Consider the following 25,666-nt stretch of genomic DNA (forward strand, 5'->3'; position numbering starts at 1 on the left):
GGCTTGGCAAAGCTGGGTCTTGGTCCAGTGGCAAGGATTAACCAAGACGACCGGAGACCAGCTCTGCTGCACAGACCTAATGCGCGCACATATCGCAGTGTGGGCTGGCCCATGTTGCTTCTGGGTCCCGAACTCACGCCTCTCCTGGGCCCCGATCACACGCCTCTCCTGGGCCCCGATCACATCACTCTGCAATCTCTCACCGCTCCTTCTCCTCGACCTCGCCGCTCCTGCTGTACCTGCCCACGCTCCAATCACCGACCTGGGTTATGGTGACGTCCAATCCAGTCGCCCTCTTCACTGCCGTTGCTCTCCAGCACCAGCTCGCGCTGCTCCCTGGAGTGGTATGCTCCTTTTAAGGCCCCGACCTGCTGCCGATGTTTCCTCGCAGGTCGGGGCCGCCATGCCATGCACCCCATTAGTTGCACTCCATCCAGAGTGCAGATATGATTATTTTATCTTGGAATTACCTCCTACACCAATTGCTGATTCCCCTACTTCAGGGACCATTAACTCCATCCTCTTCCTCCTTGGGGGGGAAAACAAACTATAAAGCAGGAGGCTCCAATGTTTGACCCCTGGTCGTCAGCCAGACAGTTAGAGCCCTACACTTGGTCTCAGAATCCTTGGGTTAAGGAGGGGGTAAGTCCTCCTAAGGCCCTGCTGGAAAGTGGACATGTGTGGACACTTGATGGGGTCAGATTCAGGTCAGCTGAGATGACCCGCAGAGTTGAATGACATGGCAACATTAACTTTTGCGGTTTACATGGGAAGAATGGGCATTGGTGGGAAAATTGCTGACATAAGCACTTTGAGAAATACGGTCAATATGTTTTTATTCCCATTCAGTAATTACATGTGTATACAGGGTATTGGATTGTTGAATCAAGAGGTGAAGTATAATTGGTACAGTTGTTTTGGTATATGCTACATAACTTCCAGCCATAGGCAAAGTGGTAAGGAGCTCAGTTTGGTGTTAGATGATTTAAAGTGGCAGTTTGTTTATCTGCCATTGTGCAGGTAACTCACTGGTGAATATAAAATTGATGGATAAAGCCTGCTGTATTTAAGTTTTTAGCTTTTGATGAGGTAATCTAGTATGTGCAAATTCCTAGTATGTGCAAATAAGATCCACGATTTTTGCAACTTAAAAATGAAATGTATTCTTAAAATATACTGGTAGCCTTGATTCCTACTAGTCTACTGATCCAAAGCTAAATATCAGAGCTGCATGGATACTCATTTCACCCCAGATACTGGAAATCCCGATAATACTGACCCTGTTGTCTTTGGAGTCTGCCAAGGATCTATCCTTGTCCCCTCCTGTTTCTTATCCACATGCTGCCCCTTATCAACAAAAGACACTGTCAGGTTCTACATGAACGCTGACAAAACCCAGCTCTACCTCACCACCACCTCTCTCGGCCCCTCCACGGGGTCTCTGATTTGTCATGCTGCTTGTCCAATGTCCTCTATTAGATAACAGAAATTTCCTCCAATCTAATATTGGGAAGACAGAAGCCATTGTCTCCAGTCCTCTGCCACAAAATCTGTTCCCTAGCCACCGACTCCATGGCCACTGTCTGAGTTTGAACCAGACTATTTGCAACCTTGGCATCCTGTCTGACCCTGAGCTAAGCTTCCAATTTCATTACCTCTTCGTCATCAAGACCTCTGTAATATCGCCCGTGTCCACCACGGCCTCAGCCAAGTTGTTGCTGAAACCATCATCCATGCTTTGCCTATCTCCAGATTTGATTATTCCAATGCTCTCTTGGCCGGCCTCTCACCTTCCACCCTCCATAAGCTGCAGCTCACCCAAAACTCTGCTGCAGGTATCCTAAATCACAAGAAGTTGCATTAACCCATCACCCCTGTGCTTGCTGACCTACATTGGCTCCCGGTCCGGCAACACCAAACATTTAAAATTCTCACCCTTGCATTGAAATCTCCATGGCCTCGAAGCTACTATCTCTGTAAGCTCCTGCAGCCCCACAACCCTCCGAGATCTCTGTGTCCCAATTCTGTCTGTCCTCTTGCCCTTCCCCAATTTTCATCGCCCCATTATTCTGATGAATCTGCGCTGCACCTACTCCAAGGCCAATATATCCTTCCTGCGGTGTGATGCTTAGAACTGAGTGCAGTACTCTAGATGGGGTGTAACCAGAGCTCTGTACAGCTGTAACATAACCTCCACCCCTTTGTATTGTATTCCAGCCCTTTTTGACATAAAGGCCAAAATTCCATTAGCCTTTTTCATTATTTTTTGTTCCGTTTTGGCCAGGCTTTGACCTGTTCTAATATCTCTATGTTAATCGGTGTTAACTTTTGTCGGATAACACAAGAACACAAGAAATAGGAGTAGGAGTAGGCCATTTGACCCCTCGAGCCTGCTCCACCATTTAATATCATGGCTGATCTGATCATGGACTCGGTTCCACTTCCCTGCCTGCTCCCCTTTATTCCCTTATCGCTCAAAAATCTGACTGTCTCCGCCTTAAATATATTCAATGACCCAGTCTCCACAGCTCTCTGGGGCAGAGAATTCCATAGATTTACAACCCTCTGTGAGAAAAAATTCCTCCTCATCTCAGCTTTAAATGGGCGGCCCCTTATTCTGAGATTATGTAGCCTAGTTTTAGTTTCCCCAATGCGTGGAAATATCCTCTCTGCACCCACCTTGTCGAGCCCCTTCATTATCTTATATATTTTGATAAGATCACCTCTCATTCTTCTGAACTCCAATGAGTATAGACCCAATTTCATAAGCCAACCCCCTCATCTCCAGAATCAACCTAGTGAACCTTCTCTGAACAGCCTCCAATGCAAGTATATCTTTCCTTAAATACGGAGACCAAAACTGCATGCAGTACTCCAGGTGCGGCCTCACCAATACCCTGAACAGTTGTAGCAAGACTTCTCTGCTTTCATACTTTATCCCCCTTGCAATAAAGGCCAACATTCCATTTGCCTTCCTAAATACTTGCTGTACCTGCATACTAACTTTTTGTGTTTCATTCACAAGGACCCCCAGGTCCCTACTGAAGCACTTTGCAATTTTTCTTCATTTAAATTATAATTTGCTTTTCTATTTTTTCTGCCAAAGTGGATAACCTCACATTTTCCTACATTATACTCCATCTGCCAATTTTTTACCCACTCACTTAGACAGTCTATATCCCTTTGCAGATTTTTTGTGTCCGCCTCACAATTTGCTTTCCCACCCATCTTTGTATCATCAGTAAACTTGGCTACATTACACTCGGTCCCTTCATCCAAATCATTAATATAGATTGTAAATAATTAAGGCCCCAGCACAGATCCCTGTGGCACCCCACTAGTTACTGTTTGCCAACCGGAAAATGACCCGTTTATCCCGACTCTCTGTTTTCTGTTCGTTAGTCAATCCTCAATCCATGGTAATATATTACCCCCAACCCCTTGAACTTTTATCTTGTGCAGTAACCTTTTATGTGGCACCTCATCGAAAGCCTTCTGGAAATCCAAATACACCACATTCACTGGTTCCCCCTTATCCACCCTGCTCGTTACATCCTCAAAGAACTCCAGCAAATTTATCAAACATGATTTCCTTTTCATAAAACCATGCTAACTCTACTTGATTGAATTATGCTTTTCCAAATGTCCTGCTACTGCTTCCTTAATAATGGATTCCAGCATTTTCCCAACGACAGATAGTTTCAGGCTTTCTGTCTGCCTCCTTTTTTTAAATAGGGGCATTACAGTTGCGGGTTCCAATCTGCTGGCACCTCCCCAGAATCCTGGCAATTTTGGTAGATTACAAACAATGCATCCACTATCTCTGCAGTCACTTCTTTTAGGACCCTAGAATGCAAGCCATCAGGTCCAGGAGACTTGTCCATCTTTAGTCCCATTATTTTACCGTGTACTACTTTTTTATTGATAGTGATTGTACTAATTTCCTCCCTCCCTGTAGGCCCTTGATTATCCTCTATTGGGATGTTTTCAGTGTCTCCCACTGTGAAGACCGATTAAAAATATTTGTTCAAAGTCTCTGACATTTCCCTGATCCCCATTATTAATTCCCCAGTCTCATCCTCTGGGGAACCAACATTTACTTTAGCCACTCTTTTCCTTTTTATGTACCTGTACAAACTCTTATTATCTGTTTTTTTATTTTGTGCTAGTTTATTTTCATAATCTACCTTCCCTCTCTTTATATTTTTTTAGTCGTTCTTTGCTGACTTTTAAAAGTTTCCCAATCCTTTGGCCTCCCTCTACTCTTGGCCACATTGTATGCCATTGTTTCCAATTTGATACCATCCCATATTTCCTTAGTTAGCCACCGATGGCTATCCCTTCTCTTGCAGCCTTTCCTTCTCATTGGGATATATTTTTCTTGAGAGTTATGCCACTGCTCATCAACCATCCCACTCTATTAATCTATTTTCCCAGTCTACTTTAGTCAACCTTCATACCTTTGTAGTCTCCTTTATTTAAGCTTAGGATACTGGTTAGAGATCCAACTTTCTCACTCTCCAATTGAATTTGACATTCAACTATGTTATGGTCACTCATTCCTAGAGGATCCTTTACTAGGAGATCATATATTAATCCTGTCTCATTACACAGTACTAGATCTAAGATAGCTTGCTCCCTGGTTGGTTCCGCAACATACTGTTCAAGGAAACTATCCCGGATACACACTTATGAACTCTTCCTCAAGGCTACCTTGGCCAATTTGCTTTGTCTAATCAATATGAAGGTTTAAATCGCCATGATTATTCCTTTTTTACAAGCCTCCTTTATTACTTGATGTATACGCCGTCCAACAGTGTAACTACTGTTAGGGGGCCTATAGACTACGTCCACCAGCGACTTTTTCCCCTTATTATTCCTTATCTCCACCCAAACTGATTCAACATCTTGATCTTCTGAGCCAATATCGTTTCTCTAACGCACTGATCTCATCCTTTATTAACAGAGCTACTGATCTCCTTTTCCTTTCTGTCTCCTGTGAAGCGCCTTGGGAAGTTTTTCTACATTAAAGGTGCTATATAAATGCAAGTTGATGCTGTTGTAGCATCTCGCTTCTAGGTAGGGAACCCAGAGTCTATGAAAAGTCAATTTTAAAATGCTCAATTACATTTTAACTTGCCTGGACTAAACTAAGCCCCAGATCCCATGAAAACCCCTGCAGGTAATTGAAGGTACGATCCTGGGAATGTGGATAATTGAGGTTCCATTGTATTGGCTTCCGTCCTTAAGCCCCATTTACACTAGTTACAGATTTAAGTGTCATTTAAAAGTCGAATTTTCACCAGCTCTAGCTCAGTGCTGAACAAGCCTGCTTTTACTTTAAAGTGAATTTTATTTCAACAGACTTGAATTGTGATGGCCAGTTTAAATATTTAAATGTGTACATAAAGCAGGCTCTGATGCAGTTTGCTGTTAAAGTTTGCCTTTCTGTTTAAGACATTGAAAATTTTGGCTCCAATTTTAAGCCTCCTTGTGCCTCGTTTGCAATAAGAGGCACAGAAATCAATTTAGTTATTGGGTTCAAAAACTTCCAAACGCTGATGTGCGAATGGGGTGTCACCTTGATATTAGATTCTGTATAAGATTATGACGCAGCTTGTCAGTGTAGATCCCTTTGTGGAGGAATCTAGAACTAGGGGGATTCAGAATAATGGGTCGCCTATTTAAAACAGAACTGAGGAGGAATTTCTTCTCTCAGATGGTCGTGAATCTTTGGAATTCTCTGCTTCAGAGAGCTGTGGAGGCTGGGTCATTGATATTATTTAAGGTGGAGATGGACAGATATTTGAACGATAAGGGAGTCAAGGGTTAGGGGGAGCGGGCAGGAAAGTGGAGTTGAGGCGAAGATCAGATCAGCCATGATATTGAATGGCGGAGCAGGCTCGAGGGGCCAAATGGCCTACTCCTGCTCCTATTTCTTATGTTCTTATTAGAGTGTGGCTGAGCAGAATAGTCACGCCATATTGGTGTCAATGTTGTTGCAAATCCAAATCTTTTTTGTGTGGGAAAGGGAAGCTCGGTGTTAACCTGTGTTGGGGCTGGTGACTTGGTCTTGCCCTAGCCCTGGGACCAGAGCCAGACCTGGCTAATTCATTCGCGCTGAGCGAGATTGCATTGAGGGTAGGTGGGTTGTCTTGTTTCAGTGCTCAGCTGTGGTGAGCCGTAAGCGTGGGGTACTGTAGGCTGCCCTTCATTTATTTTGAAGAGGAAACATAGAAACGTAGAAAATAGGTATAGGAGTAGGCCATTCGGCCCTTCGAGCCTGCACCACCATTCAATAAGATCATGGCTGATCATTCACCTCAGGAAGGGGAGGTTACGCAATAGGAAGGATCAGATAAGGTAAACATTCTACTCACAAGGCGTTTCCCTTTGAGAGGTGTCTACTGTCAGTAACTTAATTAAGCCTCCTTCCTGCCCTGTCATTCATAAATCTGCCACCGTACAACAGCAGTGATTCTCATTCACAAGATTTGTACTGGAGGGTGGCAGGAATCTCAGCGAGCGAGACAAGTATTATTGAATGAGTAATTGTATAGTCGGCAACGCTATTACAAAAAGGTGAAGGAAGCCATTTAGGAAGAGCAAGAAAAATGCATGCATTACAAGCTGCGTCCTCAGTGGTGCTCAGTATGTGGTACGCCCAGAAAAATGAGAGAAAGATAGTTTTCACCAAGGTCGCAGCCAGATTGTGAAGAATTAAAAGCCATGTATTTTCTCACTGCCTTTGTCCCCTTTCCTTTTTCTTTCTTCCGATGTTAGCTTGTGTCATCGATAGCGGGCTGTTAACCCTCCAGCGGAATTCAAAGAGCCCCCTTTTTAATCTGCTTTGCACTCCCGCGCACAAGAAAAATGGGTTTTCATCGCGTGTACGTCCTGGCACTTAGGAAGACGAGAGGGGCTGTCTGCGCACAAAGCACTTAAGTTGTCAATTTATTGTGCTCGGGTTTTTTTAAAATCTCATTTTATTTTCCCGTTGCCAGACAAGAATTCATGTGCCAAGTCAAACAACAGCAGGATATAGAATGGCACAGACCTGGCAGAAGGCCAGAGTTTTTTTTTTGGTAAATAAAAGTGTTTCTGAATCAAAGAACTCTTGTTCGCAATGGGAAAAGAGGCTTCAATTTATTATTAGCAATTATTTTCCATTAAAAGTTTATGCAGATAAAAAAAATACATGGGTTGCAGCGATTGGTTCCTGTTCTGCTCGTATTCAAAATAGCCCTCCCAGCCTTGTGCAGCTGATTTGAGAGTTCAATTCAAAATTCTTATTTTCAAATCCCTCCATGGCCTCGCCCCTCCCTCTCTCTGTAATCTCCGTCAGCCCACAACCCCCTGAGATGTCTGCGTTCCGCTAATTCTACATTCTTGAGCATCCCTGATTATAATCGCTCAAACATTGGTGATCATGCCTTCTGTTAAGCGCTGGGATTCCCTCCCTAAACCTCTCGTCCTTCAAGGTGCTCGTTAAAACCTACCTCTTTGACCAAGCTTTTGGTCACCTGCGCTAATTTCTACTTATGCAGCTCGATGTCAGAATTTTTAACCTCATAATACTCCTGTGAAGCACCTTGGGACCTTTCACTACATTAAAGGTGCTATATAAATACAAGTTGTTGTTTTTGTTGTTGCAAGCTGCATTTTGATACAAGAGATGCTCATCCCTGTTGACGTTTAATCTTGGTAGAGCTGATGCCCAAAGAATCGTGCCAGTGGCTTTAAATGGGTAATAACTGCATCGGCCAGTGTGGTACCGTATTGCCACATATTAGACCAAGATGGTCACAGGTTTGATCCACGGTCGGTGCTAAGCTACTTAGTCTCAGCAGGGTGGTTGTTGAGATGCTGCAATTGGACTTTGTGTCGTTGGGTTGTGGCTGGGGTGGGAGGTGGGGAAATCAGCCAGGGTTACTGCTCATGATCATTAACAGGTGCCCTCCCCCACCCCACATCCGTGTTAAAATGCATTTGAGAGGATGTTGGTCCAAAACAGGTTTGGAGTCCGCTCTCGTGCCTTCCCCCGCTCCCATACACCGTGAACTGGCCTGTCCACATTTAACGCCTAGGTTCACACACGAAGAACGGTCACCTGGGTGAGGTGCCAGAGAACAGCTGGGATGTGTGGAGCCCTGCATGGAACCAGCATGAGGAAAGGGGACAATTGGGGTCCGGGGGTGAGACAGGGCGGGTGGGGGGGTGTTTGAGTTTTTCAAAAGCTGTTTCTAGTTTCCTGCGTCTCCATTCCAATTGACTGCTGTCAGTTCATTGCACTTTCCTTTTACTCTTGGCTTCGGTTTCTCGTGTTTAATTTTATTTTCCATGGTTCTACAGTTTCAACTTTTAAACAGGTTTGCTGACAGTTTCTAAACTCAAGTAAATCTGCCCTGTTAAGCCCTGTTATTCTGGCCCCCATCTGCATGTTTCTGTTTGCAGTGTGGATTCAGTTACATGCCGCGGGACCACTGAAATCATAAACTCAACACACCCCCTCCCTGTATACCCCCCACCCCAACCACCCCGAACACACATCCCTTCTTAAAATGCACTTACATGCTGCCATGGCATATCCATTTTGTTTGGAATTGTGCCCGGAATCTTTCTGACATTTTATATCAGCGCTGACAGTCAGAGAAGATGGCAGTGCGGATCCCCGAACAGCCTGATTGTACCCCACAGCAGCACACGACTGATTTCACCCCCTTCGTATGACACCTTCGTATCCAGCTTGCAGACATAGAGAAAAATAACCTCCGCAGGTCTTTAGCTGATGGACTCGCACATTTTACCTCGACTAAACTTTGCGGGTCACACATTACAGGAACGATGTGATTGCACTAGAGAGGGTATGGAGGAGGTTTACGAGGATGTTGCCTGGACTGGAGAATTTTAGCTATGAGGAAAGATTGGATAGGCTGGGTTTGTTTTCTTTGGAACAGAGGAGGCTGAGAGGAGACCTGATTGAGGTATATAACATTATGAGGGGCCTGGACAGAATGGATAGGAAGGACCTATTTCCCTTAGCAGAGGGGTCAACAACAAGGGGACATAGATTTAAAGTAATTGGTATGAAGTTTAGAGGGGATTTAAGAGGAAATTTCTTCACCCAGAGGGTGGTTGGGATCTGGAACTCACTGCCTGAAAGGGTGGTAGAGGCAGAAACTCTCACAACATTTAAAAAGTACTTGGATGTGCACTTGAAGTGCCGTAACCTGAAGGGCTATGGACCAAGAGCTGTAAAGTGGGATCAGGTTGGGTAGCTCTTTGTCGGCCGGCGCGGACACAATGGACCAAAATGGCCTCCTTCCATGCTGTAAATTCCTGTGACTCTATGATAAATTCTGATCTAATATTCTGTTCAGCCATGAACTCATTGAATGGCGGTGCAGGCTAGAAGGGCCGAATGGCCTACTCCTGCACCTATTTTCTATGTTTCTATGTAATAGCTTCCAGTATGAGTGCTCAGGTATTGCCGAATGTGGGTTTGTGCCTTTGACTACACGTGCTGTGAGCTTCTGATAGGATCAGGAGGAGGCGCCACCACGTGGATGGAGGAGAAATGAAGCAGATGAAAAGAGAGCAAGTTGGACAGGGAGCTGTTGCAGACTGCTTGTCACGCACTTTCTTCACAACCACTGGAAGCCTGGAAGTAGGCCGCTTGCTGTCTCGTGCTGGTCAAGAAATGGTGTCAGGGTGGTGCAACCTAAAGAAAGGAGAAAAAAATTCATTTAACCACAATAACAACAACTTGTATTTTTATAGCACCTTTAATGAAGTGAAACGCCCAAGGTGCTTCACAGGAGTATTATGAGATTAAAAAATTTGACACCGAGCCATATAAGTAGAAATTAGCACAGGTGCCCAAAAAGCTTGGTCAAAGAGGTATGTTTTAAGGAGCATCTTGAAGGAGGAAAGAGAGGCAGGAAGTTCCAGAGTTGGGGGCCTAGGCAACAGAAGGCACAGCCACCAATGGTTGAGTGATTATAATCAGGGATGCTCAAGAGGGCAAAATTAGAGGAGCGCAGATATCTCGAGGGGTTGTGGGGCTGGAGGTGATTACAGAGATAGGGAGGGGTGAGGCCATGGAGGGATTTGAAAATAAGGTTGACAATTTTGAAAAAAGCCATCTACATGAATCCATCTCCATTATAAACTGGGTGGGCTTCGTCCAGTGACATCGGTTGGAGGCCTAATCAATTTTCCTGGTCGTGCCTCATTAGAATTGAATAGGCGAGCTGCCAGCACTAATCACACTGCTTCATCATTTGGGAGGGTGGGCAATCCTCTGGGGCAGGCATTGATCGTGGGCTTGCACTTTGAAGGGGAGGGGGAGTGCAGCGGGTCAACCAGGCAACTTATTTCACTGTCAGAGAAGTTTAAAAAGAATACCCACCAGGCCAAAGAGCTGAAGTTAAAGAAGACTTAAGGTTCAAAACTCCCAAGGAAAAAATGAGTATCGGACATGCTTCCAGCTTTCCATTTACTGCAGTTAATGATCCCTTTAATTAACGCTGAAAATGGCACCTCCTGACCCGTACTGCCCATGATTTGTGGGCAGCTTGAGGAAGTTGCAATGGCCGCGTTGATTGAAGTGAAAATCACATCGGGGTACTAACTGCGTCACATGACCCATATTTCAATACTTTAATTAGGCCCCCGCCTGTTTCCGGCAGGAGCAGCAGCCGCTTAAGTCGAGGTCCTGCCGAAAATCAGAACAGGCAGTTTTCGTGCTGCTATCATTCCCGTAATCTGGTATATTATTAAAATTACTCTTCAAATGCCTCGAGTACATCTTGCATCCAAGTGTCCTTTCGTCATTTCTTGTATCAGCTCTCCATTCGATGAAGGGAACTCTTCCATACTAAGACACTGAGGCTTATCTAATATTCACATTTTAAAATGGGACATGGGATTGCTATGGTTGGGGTTGGTGAGTGGCAGGATTAGAGTCACTGTTGAACAATTGGTAATGTAACACTGCAACATGTATGGTGCATCATTCAGAATACAAAAGGCTGCAGCAAAAAGGAGATTCTCTTGTGTTTGAACAACAGCAGCTACCTGTGACTAATGGTGCTTTTCCATTTAAAAGCCGCAGCCCATGGTAAACACACAGCTATCTCCCCGACGGCTAGAGTTAAGAATATAAACCCGCTGATTTCCCTCTTGCTTTGGTGGCAACAGAGGTGTACTTTTCCCTGGGTCTCAGGGGCAACCCCTGGATTTTTGCCAGCTCCACTTCTGCCCAGTGCTTGGCAGAGAGAGTACTGTGTTGTGTGGAAGTGAGTGTGGAGCTGGGAGGAAGGTGTAGCGCCACTCCTCAGAAACCAATGTCATAGAAAGGTTTTCAGCTAAGCCTGGGAATGTGGCTTGGGTCGGTGGCAAAAGCCTCACCTCTGAGTCAGGAGATTGTGCATTCAAACCCCGACCCAAAGACTTGAGCGCATAACCAAGGCTGTTTCAGCGCAGAGCTGAGGGAGTGCTTCACTGTCGGAGGTGCCGTCTTAAGAATGAGGCGTTAAACTGAGACCCCCGTTTGTCTGTTCGGGCGGAAATAAAAGATTGTGTTGGACTGTTGAAAGAAATGCTGGGGCCTTCTCCCAGTGTCCAGGCCAACACTTGTCCTTCAACCAACACCGCCGAAACCAGGTCATTTATCTCCTTGCTGCTTTTGGGACCTTGGTGTGCACAAATTGACTGCTGCCTAGATTACAACAGTGGCTACACTGCAAAAGTAGTTTGTTGGCTGTGAAGTACTTTAGGACATGCTGCGGTGCGATATAAATGCAAGTTCTTTCTAAGTCCATGAATCACTGCAAATCACTTTAAAATTGTGCACTGGTGTAAATCGCTGCCGGTAACTTTCATCTTTGTCATTCTTATAATGGAACACAGGTATCTTGGATCAATTCAGCATGATAACCAAGTTAGGGTGCAAAAGGAGGCAGGAAGACACTCCAAAAACTATTAGCAGCACATTGCTTTCTCAAGGGAAAAGCAAACACGCATCACCCCTTTCTAATACTAACCTGAGAAAAGGCTAAAGCTGTCTGATCACCGATCAGGATCCATTAGCAGCGGAGGTAGTGTGTGTCTTTTCTGCATGATCGAGCTGTGGGTTTAAGTGATTCGGCTACCTGTTGCTTTAAAATCCTTCTGTCAGATTGATGAATGAGGTGTTTTGGTAAATTAGTTCAGCTGAACTTTTCAGATCCTGTGTTCACGTTGCATCAGCCCCAGCCTGAGCAACATACCGTGCTGAGAGTCTCATTTTATTTTGGTTTCCCTCGCTCTGATTTCCCCCCCCCTCCCCCGCCTTCTCATCCTGAAAACGCTGACTCTGCAACAACAACTGGTATTTCTGTCGCACCTAGATGTAGAAATAAACATCCCAAGGCGCTCTGCAGCGTCAGATGGTAAAAATGGACAGCAAGCCAAAGAAGAAGGGGGGCGGGGGTTATCAAAAAGATAAGTCAAAGGGATGGATTTTAAAGAGCATCTTAAGGAGGAGAAGGAGGTGAAGAGGCGGAAGGACTTTAGGGAGGGAATTCTAGAGCGTGGGGTCTAGGCAGCTGAAGGCAAGACCGCCAGTGATATTAAGGGAGAGGGTGTATGCCCAAGAGGTCAGAGTCAGTGAAATGGAGAATTTGTTGGGACGTTGAGTGTAGCGCTGGAGCAGATTACAGAGATAGGAAGGGACAAGGCCATGAAGGGATTTAACACAAGGATGGAAATTTCAAATTTGAGGTGTTCAAGGATCGGGGATCAAGGTAAGTTAGCAAGGACTGAGGGATAGATGACTGGGACTTGGTGTGGAACAGGATAGGAGCAGCATATTTTTAGATCAGCTGAAGTTTCTGATGGGTGGACAATGGGAGGCAGACAGGACATAATTGAAAGAAGAACAGAAAATCCTGGAAGTACACAGCGGATCAGGCAGCATCTGTGGAAAGAGAAATAGACTTATTGATGACCTTTCGTCAGAACTGAAAAAGTTAGAGAAGTACCAGGTTTTCAGCAAGTGCACAGACAGGGAAAGGGGTAAGAGGGGCAGAAGGAACAAAAGAGAAGGTCTGTGATAGGGTGAATGGCACGAGAGATTAAAAGCCAAAAGAGATGATGATGCAAGGCAAAATGAGATGGTAATGGCAAAAGTAAAGAAACAAAAGATGAGTCTAGATAGAGTGTACATGGGAGTGGCTGAATCATCAATAGCTGCCATGTGCTAAAATAGGGGCAGAGGACATAATTGAGCCTGGAGGTGACAAAGACATGGATGAAGGTTTCGGCAGTAGATGTGCTGATGCAGATGTTATGGAGGTGAAAATAGGTGGCCTTTGTGATGGAGAGGATATAGGATCGGAAACTCGGCACAGAACTGAATAGAACATTGAGGTTGTGAACAGTCTGGCTGGCTGATGGGGGAGATGGAATTGGTGACAAGGATACTGAGTTTGTAGTGGGTGCTGAAGATAATGCTTTTGGTCACACTAATGTCTAGCTAGAAGAAAAAGACTGGATGGCGGACAAACAATCTGACAAACAGAGGAAGTGGAGGAGTTGAGACAGGTGGTGGAGAGGTAGAGTTGGGTGTCGTTCGCATACATGAGGAAGCTGACCTGTGTATGTGGATAATTTTGCCAAGGGACAGAATTTATATGAGGAAGAGAAGGGCAGCAAGGCTAGAACGTTGGGGGCCTCCGGAGGTAACGGTGCAGTGACAGCAAAAGAAGTCATTGCTAGAGATACATCAGACTACAATTGGATCGGCCAGAATGGAACGAAGCGTAGATAGTCCCACTGAGTTGGACAACAGAGGACAGCCATTGGAGGAGGATGGTGTGGTCGACCATGCCAACAGCTTCAGAGATGTCGAGGAGGAACAAAGTCGCAGAGAATGTTATTTGTGACTTTGATAAGGACCATTTCAGATCTGTGGTGGGGACAGAAGCCTGAATGGAGAGCTTCAAACAGGTAAAGATGAGCAGGGATTTAAGAGGCGATAACACGTTCAACGACTCTGGAGAGGAAAGGTAGTTTGGAGATGGTGCAGTATTTTCCAGGGACAGAGGGGGTCGAGGGTGGGTTTTTGAGGAGCAGTTTTGAAAGGGAGGGGAGGACAGTATCTGAGGAGAGGAAACCATTTAGGACATCAGCTTGCATAGGGGCCAGGAAGGGAAGATCAGTGGTTTAATGGGAAGGTCGTCATGCTGAGATATAGTTCCGTGGGCTCCATCGTCTTGCCCAATTGCCCATTCTTCATGTGCGTGCCCAGAAGCTAATTGATCATGTTGAGGGGAAGGGAATATCATAGCTCGCCAGTTCTCATCTGAAAGCCGTACACTCGCACTTTCGTGTTCAGGAGTAGGAACCCCTGATTGATGTTTCATTTCCCAAGCCGAGGGTACCAAGGCCAATTCTATTAGCATTTCCAATAGTGACTTAAGCCCCGATAGTTACGGGGAGATGGAGAGGGAGCAGGCGAGAGGTGTCGCGGCGGGGAATCACGGAAGTACGAGCTTCCCGGAGGTTCTGCTAAATTTAACGGCATGACTTGATGTAAATTTTTGGACTCAATTTCCTGGCTGGCAGTCAGCCAGATTGAGAGTCTGGCTGAAAGTTGGGCGGAAGGCCTATTGCACCAGGCCGCAGCCAGGGAATGGAAAGGAAGGAGGGAGAGATCGTGGGTTGGAGGCGGGGTGGAGATGGGGGAAAAGATTGGCGGGGGCTGGATAGATCACAGGCCAGATAGATTCGGGGTGGGGGCCCTCATTTTTGAATTTAAAAATTTGAAATTCTCCCCATTATTTCTGTTCTCTGAATTCCATTGACTGTCATGAAATACCAAATTCCCTGGAACAGCCCATTCCACCACCCAGTTGTGTTACAAATTGGCAAGTTAAAAGTGCACAATGTACTAATACTATGTGTTTGTGTATCAGCTTGACTGCGCACTCAGCTGGTAGAACATCCACCTCTGAGTCTGAGGCAGAAGATTGAGGGGGAGAAATTCAGTATTGTCCTGTTTAGGGTGTTAATTTTTGAAAGCTGGGAAAATTAGCACCAATTAGCACTAATGATTTGATTGAAACACATAAGATTATGAGGGGGCTTGACAAGATGAATGCAAAGAGGATGTTTCCACTGATGGAGGAGACTAGAACTAGAGGGCATAATCTTAGAATAAGTTTCCGCCCATTTAAAACTGAGATGAGGAGGAATTTCTTCTCTCAGAGGGTTGCAAATCTGTGGAATTCGCTGCCTCAGAGAACTGTGAAAGCTGGGTCATTGAATACCTTTAAGACAGAGATAGACAGCTTCTTAACCGATAAGGGAATAAGGGGTTATGGGGAGTGAGCAGGGAAGTGGACCTGAGTCCGTGATCGGATCAGCCATGATCATATTAAATGGCGGAGCAGGTTCGAGGTGCCGTATGGCCTACTCCTGCTCCTATTTCTTATGTTCTTATTCCCAGCATTTTCAAAATTCGGTATTTGAGCTCCAGGAAGGAAGTGGAGCACTAAATCAAGTGCTCCAATTCTTTCCTGGAGCGCTAAAGGATGCAGGTGGGGTGGTAGTGGTGCAATGTTGCACCAAGTCCCGTGCAGCGCTGCCGAGATTTGAGGCTCCTTCCCTCTCAAAGGGCCCGAGTTTCGAGCCGCGCCTAGAACGGCGCAGTCCCGACCTGGACGCCCGTTTTTCACGCCACAAAGTGCGCCTAAAAAAACCTCCGTATTCTCCACCTCCCTGCAGGTCCTCTGGCCCTCGGCGCAGCGCAGCAGGAGCTGTAGGGGGCGGAGCCAGGTCCCTGCGCTGAAAACAGTGCCGGGACCTCTGCACATGCGCGCTACAGTGGGCACGTAAGTGCAGTAGCTCCAGGCGCCCGAAACTGTGTGGGAAGGGCCCGAAGCACGCAGCCCCTAGCCCTGGCCAAATGGCCTCACTGGGGCTGCGTGAATAAGGCTCCTCCCACGGCCAGCTCCTGCTTCCTCCCAACCCAACTCGACTCCCGCCCCCCGCCCCCACCCCCGCCCCCGGACCGGTCCCGACACCCGCTCCCCCCGCCCCCCCCCCCTCCCCCGCCTCCGGACCGGACCCAACACCTGCTCCCCCCGCCCCCGGACCGGACCCGACACCCGCTCCACCCCCCGCCTACGGACTGGATCCGACCTGACCTCCCTCCCCCCCGACCTGACCTCCCTCTCCCTCCCTCCCCCCGACCCGAACCGAACCGACCTCCCTCCCACCACCCCCCCAACCCGACCCAACGCCACCTACCTGTAAATCTGGTGCTGGGGACGGGCCCTGCCCGAAGTCTCGGGCCCGGCCCGTTCAGCCTCCCTCCCCCTTCTCCTTCCTCCCCACCCCCCCCAATCTTCTTCCCCCCCCCTCCAATCTCCTTCTCCCCCCCCAATCTCCTTCTCCCCCCCGCCCCCAATCTCCTTCTCCCCCCCTCCCCAATCTCCTTCTCCCCCCCCTCCCCAATCTCCTTCTTTCTCCCCCCCATCTCCTTTCCTCCCCCATCTCCTTTCTCCCCCCATCTCCTTTCCCCCCCCATCTCCTTTCCCCCCCCATCTCCATTCCCCCCCATCTCCTTTCCCTCCATCTCCTTCCCCCCCATCTCCTTTCCCCCCCATCTCCTTTCCCCCCCATCTCCTTTCCCCCCCATCTCCTTTCCCCCCCATCTCCTTTCCCCCCCCATCTCCTTTCCCCCCCATCTCCTTCCCCCCCATCTCCTTCCCCCCATCTCCTTTCCCCCCATCTCCTTTCCCCCCATCTCCTTTCCCCCCCATCTCCTTTCCCCCCCATCTCCTTCCCCCCCATCTCCTTTCCCCCCATCTCCTTTCCCCCCATCTCCTTTCCCCCCCATCTCCTTTCCCCCCCATCTCCTTTCCCCCCCATCTCCTTTCCCCCCCATCTCATTTCCCCCGCATCTCATTTCCCCCCCATCTCCTTTCTCCCCCATCTCCTTTCTCCCCCTTCTCCCCTTCATCCCCTTCTCCCCCCCCTCCCCCCTTCTCCCCATCCCTCCCCCTTCTCCCCATCCCTCCCCCTTCTCCCCATCCCTCCCCCTTCGCCCCCCCTCCCCCTTCTCCCCCATCCCTCCCCCTTCTCCCCTTCCCTCCCTCTGCTCCCCCCCCTCTCTCCCTCTACCCCCCTCCTCCCCCTCCCGTCGCTGTCAGAAACACAGACACTGACAGACAGAGAATGAGAGACACACAGACAGACAGAGAGATAGAGACACTGATAGAGACACACTGAGGGGGGCATCCCAGCACGCTGTTGGAGGGCTCCCGGTGCTGCAGTCGGTAAGTAGAAAATGTTTTATTTATTGAATTTTTCAAAAAGAAACTATTTCTTATTAATTTTTTTTGATTGATTTATTGATGTATTTATCAATTATTATTGATGATGGCTCTTTATTTGTAAAACTGAAGTGTTTAATGTTTGTAAACTTCCCTTTAAACCCCCCCCCCCCCCCATTCCCTATGCCTGATTTGTAACCTACGTCTGATTTTCTAAAGTGTAGACAAGGTTTTTTCGAGCGTACAAAAATCTTCACTTACTCCATTCTAAGTTAGTTTGGAGTAAGTTTTCACTGACGAAACTTTGAAATCAGCGTAAGTGGCCGGACACGCCCCCTTTTGAAAAAAAAATTCTGTTCCAAAGTGAAACTTCTAACTGATTAGAACTGGAGCAAACTAAATGACAAGAATTCCGATTTCTAAGATACTCCGTTCTACACCAGTTGCTCCTAAAAATCAGTAGCAAATCATGTGGAAACTTGGGGCCTTAAATGGACGGACCATTGCTGCAGGCTCTGCATTGGGACCAGTGAGCTGGTCCCCGATGGCAGCCACAATCCGGCCCGATCAGCCCCATGCACTCCTGCAGGGTGCTGGGCTGATCGATCTCGACCGAAGAGGAATCGAAAAAATTGGAAACAATCATTTGAACAGTTTTTGCACTTACCTCGGCCACCACCACTTTAACTTTCAGCCCCAAAGTGGCCGGCCTCCCGAACAATGTCTCCTGCAGCTGTTTGTGTTTTTGACCAGCAATGCATGAGGAGGTGGAACCGAAGTTCGGGTCCGGGGCAATGCGCGCGGCAATGATGTCAGGATCTCTGGGCGCAGGACATCGTGGCGAAAAATGTTAGCGCCGCCGCAAACCTCTTGCCCAAATTAGCAGGAGTCGTTCATCTCGCCGCACCCGGGCAGTAAGTTGTTAGTGCTCTGTTATCATCCCTCCGCACCCCCCACCCCCCCCCCTGCCGGAGGCACTAAGGAGGCCAATTTCTAGTCCTTCAGTTAAAGCTCTACTTCAGGATTGGCAGTATTGAGGGACAGCTGTAGTGTCAGGAATGGCATCCTTCAGATGAGATGTTAAACTGAAGTCTTACCTGTCTATTCAGGTGGGTCACCTGGATGACTAAGATTCAATGGCAGTATTCAAAGAAGAGCAGGGAACATTCTTCCCTCAACCATACCACCAACGCAGACTCGCTGGTCATTCACCTCTTTGCTTTTTTGGGTTCTTGCCATGAACAAAATGACTGCCACACTTCCCTACATATGAGCAGTGACTGTACTTCACAAATAATCCACTGTATGTGAAGTTCCTTGAGACACTTCTGAGAGATGTGATAAGATGCTATCTAAATTCAAAGCCCTGGCAGGGATAGGGTGGGTTTGGGTTGGGCTCCCGTTTTACACCTTGCCTGATGTTACACTCCATTGGCAGGCTGGAAAAGGGCCACTGGACTTGACTCTGTTCCCACCAGTCAACCAGTTAAAATGGCGTCTCCAGTCTTTTTCTTTCTTTCAATATGTGAAATATGGGAAATATTATTGGTGCAATTTATACAGTGGTTTTACAAAATCTGGTCAGAGATCCCTCTTACTTTGACGAGAACAAAAATAATTCTAATTTCAGGCTTAACACTTAATGCCAGTAAAAGTGCAATATTTACCGGTTATTCCCCATTATTTGGGTGTGTTTTTATTATTTTCTTCCTTTTTACCTCTTGGTTGTCTCTCTTTCCTCTGCCAACAAACTATCTGATGGGAGGCAGTCAACCAAGAAGAAACTGGGGTTGTTCCCCTTCGAGCAGAGAAGGTAGAAGATCTGATAGAGAAGTTCAAAATCATGAGGGGTCTGGAAAGAGTAGATAGAGAGAAACTGTTCCCATTGGCAGAAGGGTCAAGAACCAGAGGACACAGATTTAAGGTGGTTGGCAGAAGAAACAAAGGTGACATGAGGATAACTTTTTTACGCAGTGAGTGGTTAGGATCTGGAATGCACAGCCTGAAAGGGTGGTGGAGGCAGACTCAATCGTGGCTTTCAAAAGGGAGTTGGATAAGTACCTGAAGAAAAGAAATTGCAGGGCTAGAGGGAAAGGGCAGGGGAGTGGGACTAGCTGAAGTGCTCTTGCAGAGAGCCGGCATGGACTCGACGGGCCGAATGGCCTTCTGTGCTGTAAGCGTTCTATGATTCTAACCTGCTTTGCAGACTGCCAATTCTACGATCTCTGACAACTGCTCAAGAGTGACTGTACAGATGTGTCGCCTATCTAATGTGGGGGAGGGGGAGGAGATTCCCTGGCCTCCCCTCATCGCTGGCACACTGGCACAACTCTGATCAGGAGCTCACCGTGCGGAGTATTACAAGTTGAACCTGCCTCTTACCAGCCCATGGCTTTATCTCTAAATATTGTTATTCCAATATTTTCTGTTTTCACGTTAGTATTTTTCTGGCAAACTTAACAATGCAATTATTGCGGTGGGGGTCCTTTAAAAACTCAAGCATTTACCTAGCTAAGCGGCGAGGAACGTATATTAAGGAATCAAGGGTCTGCATTGTGCTAAGGATGACATTGCTTTGTAACGTAAACTACTGACCTTTGTCCCAGATTTGCAGCTGCTTTGAATCAAGATGCACAATGTAAATATGAATTTACTCAGTTAGATCACAGCGGAAATTCGGCCTCCTGTCAGCTTAAGAAGTACCAGCTGAAATCCAGCTTAAGTTGAATTCAGCATTAAACTCCGAGTTGGTATCTTGCTCCATCCCACTTCGGCTGGCTTCGTATCATGATACATGTGAGTGGTTATTTAATACAGTATGGTGCATGTCCTGGTTCAAAGCAGCAGTGAGTGTAAACATTCAGATCAAATTCAGTTCCTATCAACAGACCACAAACTGTTATCCATCTGGAGGTTTCTCAATGGTCGTGTAAATGTGGCTGAACTTTAAGGAATATTGTGCTTCTCTCTATCTCCTCAGGCCTCCTGCCTTGACTGGCAGCCCTGTCTTCTCCGACATCTCCTTCATCAGGCTCTCTCCTCATCGGAATCCAGCGGGCACAGGGGAGTCTCCTTTCAGCCCACCCCATCCTTATGTCAACCCCCACATGGAACACTACCTGAGGACCATGCATGACAGCCCCACGCTCTCCATGATCTCAGCAGCAAGAGGCCTGAGTCCAGCTGATGGTAAGCCTTGTTCTTTTCTATACCCAAAACTCTTTTACCTAATGACTTCTTTAGATGTCTTCACCAAGATATAAAGTATGCCCATTATAAAAGACAGCATCATGTGCCATTTATATTGCTGCTTTTAATTTTACCTGTCTGATGTGAGCTAAAGCGATAGTCACTTTGCAGTCACTGATATTTGTCCTGGTCTCAAATATGGGCTGAGTCTGCATATCGATAAGCTGCACGGAAACAAACAGCTAACGCAGGCCTTTATTTTCCTCTCTGCGTAAAGCTTAGGAAAAATCCTTTTCTGCTGGAATCTCCTGTTGATAGGTCAGTTAAATAATTCTCTTATAACTTCACACACACAGGAGAATATACCCCACTGAGCGGAAGGCAAAAGCGAATAACCACATTGGGTAGTGGGTAATTGTAATAAAAATAGAACTCCAAACCAAGAACTCCCAAAATGTTAACTTATAGCCAATATTGTTTTATTATCCTGAGATGCAATGTTGATAATATTATGTAATGTGTTCTATAAGATGCCTGCTTGAAGACTGGATGCTAATACTAGACAGATTGCAGAATCGCCTGTTCGGCTGTCCTGAGTGGAAAATGATTTAGCACTGGCTCATGAAGGCTGTTGTGATTCAGAAGAGAAAGTGAAATTTAACTCCTTAAACACTGAGTGTTCAGTGTGACGTTCCAAATGTATATCTGTTTACCTGTAAAATTATCTCCTGAAGTTTCCAGTGCTAATAATTGCTACATTGATAATGCAACTGCTGGGTTAAATCATTGTCTGTGCCTGCACAATTATGCTGCGATTAGTCAGTCAACAATGCAAGGGTTAAGATCGTGTTACCACATCAAGGGGAATGTACCAGGCCCACCGGAACTCACGAGCTTTTCCAAATGAGTGAAAACATTGAAATCCTGTTGTGTCTTGTTGGAGGTGGGAGTTCTGTAGGAAAGCTGCTGCAGCCCCTCGGGGGTTAAGTTAACTATTTAGCTTTGTGCTTAAACTAGATTCTAAACTAGATACTGAAGCGAGAGATACTATACACAGTATGCCTGTAACTGGTAAGTTTTTAAAAAGTGTATGTAGATTTGTGTGCATGCACCAGTGAGTATATTGGAGCATACCTGTGTTCAGCGAGTGGACATTTCATGAGTATGGATGTGACTGCACACATGTAAGTTGATGAGTGCACTATTATTGGATTTGAAGATCAAAAATGTCCCTCTGCTGACATTAGATGTAGCGTTGCCATTATTCAAAGTGTTTCTATCTTTACTGCTGTGTGTGAGTGTGTGTGTCTCTCTTCATTGCTGAAGTCATTCGGTGCAGTCAGGGTTTGTTTATGAGTCTGAGGAAACACTGGAATGTGGAGGCCCCAGCTCGCTCAGCTCTTTTCTACACAAACACGCCCAAACTACCGTCACTGAACAGCAGCGATAGCTTCCATCTGGGTAGTAGAGGGATGCCTGACGTCAGTGCAGAAAATCACAAAGCTTTCTACAACTTTAGGAACGGGTATCTTGTTTTTTCTGCCCTGCAGTTTCTCATGAGCACTTGAAGGACAGAGGTCTGTTTGGTCTGCCTCCTCCCCCACCAGGGGCTAATGCAGCTGAGTACTACCATCAAATGACCCTAATGGCCACTCACCGGAGCCCGTATGGTGACATCCTCATGCAGACGAGTGGGACAGGCGGTGCAACGCACATCACAGATTACATCAACCCTGTGGACAGTAAGTACTCTTGGACTTCCTCCTTTTCATTCTTTTATCTCGGGGGATCAGGAAGCCCATTGCCGTTCAGCGCAGGAGTTTCATGGCAAAGTTTCTCAAGGAAAGTCATTTTCAAAAGAGTGTGGTTATACTTGTTGGGATTAACCCTGTGAGAGCTGCGAGTCCTGCCCTGCAGTGCAAACAATGAGAGATCCTCTGTGCAATATATTCCAATTACACTCGTGTCTCCCTACTTTAGTTTCATTTAATCGGCAATATTTTATTTTCCAGTATAATTTTTTTTCCTATAACTTTTTTTCTCCCCTCAACACCCAAGAAAAATATTTCCAGCAATCTTCAAGTCGATGGTAAACAGAAATCATTTTATTATCTGTTCAAATGCAAAGATTTATTCGCAAACCCCAGTGTAAAGAAAACAAACACGATTATCATTTTTTTAATGTGCGTGTAACTTTTTCTTGTTTTGTACTGTTCACTTTGAAGTTGTATTTTTTGCATAAATTTTAATTTATTGCAGGTTCGCACAAATCCTTGCAAAAAAAACAGCCACTGCAGAACAAAGACACACAGTCCTTTTGATAGACATCTGTATATATTGTGGTTTTGGTTTTGAAAACTTCCTCCACTTTGTGTGGCGAATGGTAACGCAGCAATTGGCATTTGCTAATAATAGAGAAAGCTGTGCAGATAAAGGTAGCCCCGCCCTGTGGGCCAGTCGTTTCCCATTTCCGAAGGGCCTGCGCCACGTGTAGTTGCACTGTTTACAACTGACTGCACTACACCAGGCAATCCAACAGGCCCCCGAAACCATCTGGGTCTGACATCGCTGGCCGCCCAGGACTTGAGAGCGATTAGAATTTCATCCATTTGAAGTGAGGAGGGCATTCTTGCACTTCTAACAGCCCCGTAGGGTATGTGTGCAATGAAAAGATTGCCTTGGAGGAGAACTGGATATGACTGCAAACTCTTTAGACTGGAGTGTTTAATGAATAGAGCCAGCAGCTGCTGATGGTCAAACCCCCGCTTTTGACAAGCCAAGCTGAGGGAGTCTGAGAAATGCTGGATTTTACACATTTTTCTGGTTTTCTTCTCTCTCATTTCCAGTGCGGCAGAGCGTTCAGAGAAGGAACGGTGTACAGACCTGCTCTTTGTCTTTTATTTTTTGTTTAAAGGATGTGTGTTGCGCAGAATGTGTGCAGCTCAGACTGAAACCCATACCGTGTCGCGGCCAGGAGCCACAGGCTTCCAGCTTCTGGTTAAATCGCGGATTCCAGACAATCCATATTTTGTAAAAATGTGCTGGGAGGGTGGGTACCCCTGTGCCCAGCCCTCACTGGGAATTTTTCAGATACCGTATATGGGTTGGTTTAAAACACGTCACTCTCTTCCATTGATATCAGCCCCGCAGGGAGTAAGGTGGGTTTGGGGAGAGCCAGAGAGAGTGTTGTATGAAGGTGCTGTATGTTTGTCTTTGTGTGCCCTAACTTGTCATCTTAATGACGAAAAAAGGATGCTTCCAAAGACATAGCGAGTAAATGCGCTACGCAGTGTGGTACGAAGCCATGCCGACCAGGACAATATCAAGTCTATTATCGGTCTGTGATGAGTTAACTGAACTCATCAGCAGTAGGGATGCTACAACCAGTCTTAACATCCTCGGGCTAGGGAGGAATAAAAATAGACAGTGTTCCTAATCCCGATTTCCTACATTACAACAAGGGGTACACTTCAAAAAGTACTTAATTGGTTGTAAAGCGCTTTGGGAGGTCCAGAGGTCGTGAAAAGCGCGACATATATGTAAGTTCTTCGTATGATCAATATTCAGTGAGCTCAGCTGGAAAAGCTATATGGACATCAGCTGAGGTGCACAATTGGGATCCGTGTTGGTACCCTTTGCAGTCAAATAGTCTGCGTACACTCACTTTTTAGGATCGCAAGTGAAGAATCACCATTTGGGTGAGGTAAAGGAGGGCGGGCGGTTCCCTGGGAACCATAGCCCAGTATGTCGATAACTTTGCAGCATGAGAGAAAATTGGATTGCGGGGTGGGCAAAGAAGAGGAAGCAGCCATTCGGAATGTGAGGGTGCAAAATGGTGGCTGTAATGTACATTTTTTTAAGTTAATTGTTTCAGTTTGACTGAATGGCTCAAATTTAAATAGCCAATAAGATTATTTTATTTTTGCATACTTCTTGTCTGCCAGGTTATGGGTCATAGGTCAGAATTTAGCATTGAAGAAGGCCCTAATTTGGTATTGAATGGCAGTCTCAGGGAGGTTATGCAATGGCTGGATTTGGGAAATGAGAAAATAAATGTCACACTAGTGACATGAGAGGTGTTTTTCAGAGGCTGGGTTAAGGTATGCTGTTGGGACAGAATAGAGAGAGACTTACTGTGCACTAGGCTGTATTATACCTGACCTGGGAGCGCTTGATGCTGACATAAGATGTCTCTAATGGGAAGAGTTCCAATCCCCAGACTTACATGTCTCAATTTGATGATCACCAAAAAATGGAATTTCGGTTTGCGTTTGACTGAGTAGATCAGATTTAAATATCCAGATTATCTGCGTTTTGCATAACCGTTGCCTGCCATGTCACAGGTCATAGGTCAGAGTTCGGACATCGAAGGGAGCTGATAGCACTGTCCATCTGGTCTATATCTTTTTTTTCCTGGCTCATATGAAGAACAACTGAGGGATTAGATGCTCCAGGATGTTCTGCACTCAATAACTTCTGGCTGAAGGATCAGCATGAGAGAAAAGTTGAAGATGCACCTTCACTGTTCTTCCCATGACCTTTGGTCTGAAGAAGGGGCGTTGTTCCGGCACTGGGGAGCTTTCAGGCGAGATGAGATCTTGGAACAACCTTCCCCCTGAGCTTGATCGCTTGTTGGTCACCATGACAGCAGATGCTCTAACAGAATATTTACATGCTTTAAAAAAAAAGTTTTATATTAACTGTTTATAAAAATAGCTCAGACTATTGCCACTATAATAATACTGATGACAACATCTGTAGAAATGCTATAAAGCACCATTTAGGACACCGTGTACACTGGGGCTACCTCTTACAAGTGATATAAATATAAGGAACGATGAACTCCCACTCCATGGACCCTCTGTAGGCCCTCTGCAAGATGCTCATTCCACAGCCCAGAGACGAGCTGGGACCTCCGTAGATACTCCCAAGGCCTTTCTTTTTTGTTATTTTTCCAGGCCCCACTGAGGATTTGAGAATATTATGGGTAAAACCCATAATGGTGGGACAGCAAATAAATGCAGTCATAGCAAGGTGAGGGTATAATTTAGGGATCCAGGCGACATCACCAACCACAATGCCAAAGTTTCTAACAGTTATCTGAGTCTCAATTGTACATTATTGCCTAGAAATAACTCTGGGCTATGTTGTTC

The 25,666-nt window shown here is 46.2% G+C and overlaps 1 protein-coding gene across 3 annotated transcripts in view; it reads left to right on the forward strand.

Moving 5' to 3' along the window:
- Nucleotides 1–25,666, forward strand: part of gli2a (GLI family zinc finger 2a) — a 431,013-nt gene that overhangs the window by 310,043 nt on the left and 95,304 nt on the right. For all 3 annotated transcript variants that reach the window (XM_070875288.1, XM_070875289.1, XM_070875290.1), the window contains 2 exons: nucleotides 20,305–20,513; nucleotides 22,064–22,255. In XM_070875288.1, the coding sequence (XP_070731389.1) occupies nucleotides 20,305–20,513; nucleotides 22,064–22,255 (401 nt within the window). The remainder of the gene's footprint in view (nucleotides 1–20,304; nucleotides 20,514–22,063; nucleotides 22,256–25,666) is intronic.

The sequence above is a fragment of the Pristiophorus japonicus genome, chromosome 3 (genome assembly GCF_044704955.1).
Source record: "Pristiophorus japonicus isolate sPriJap1 chromosome 3, sPriJap1.hap1, whole genome shotgun sequence".
NCBI lineage: Eukaryota > Metazoa > Chordata > Chondrichthyes > Pristiophoridae > Pristiophorus > Pristiophorus japonicus.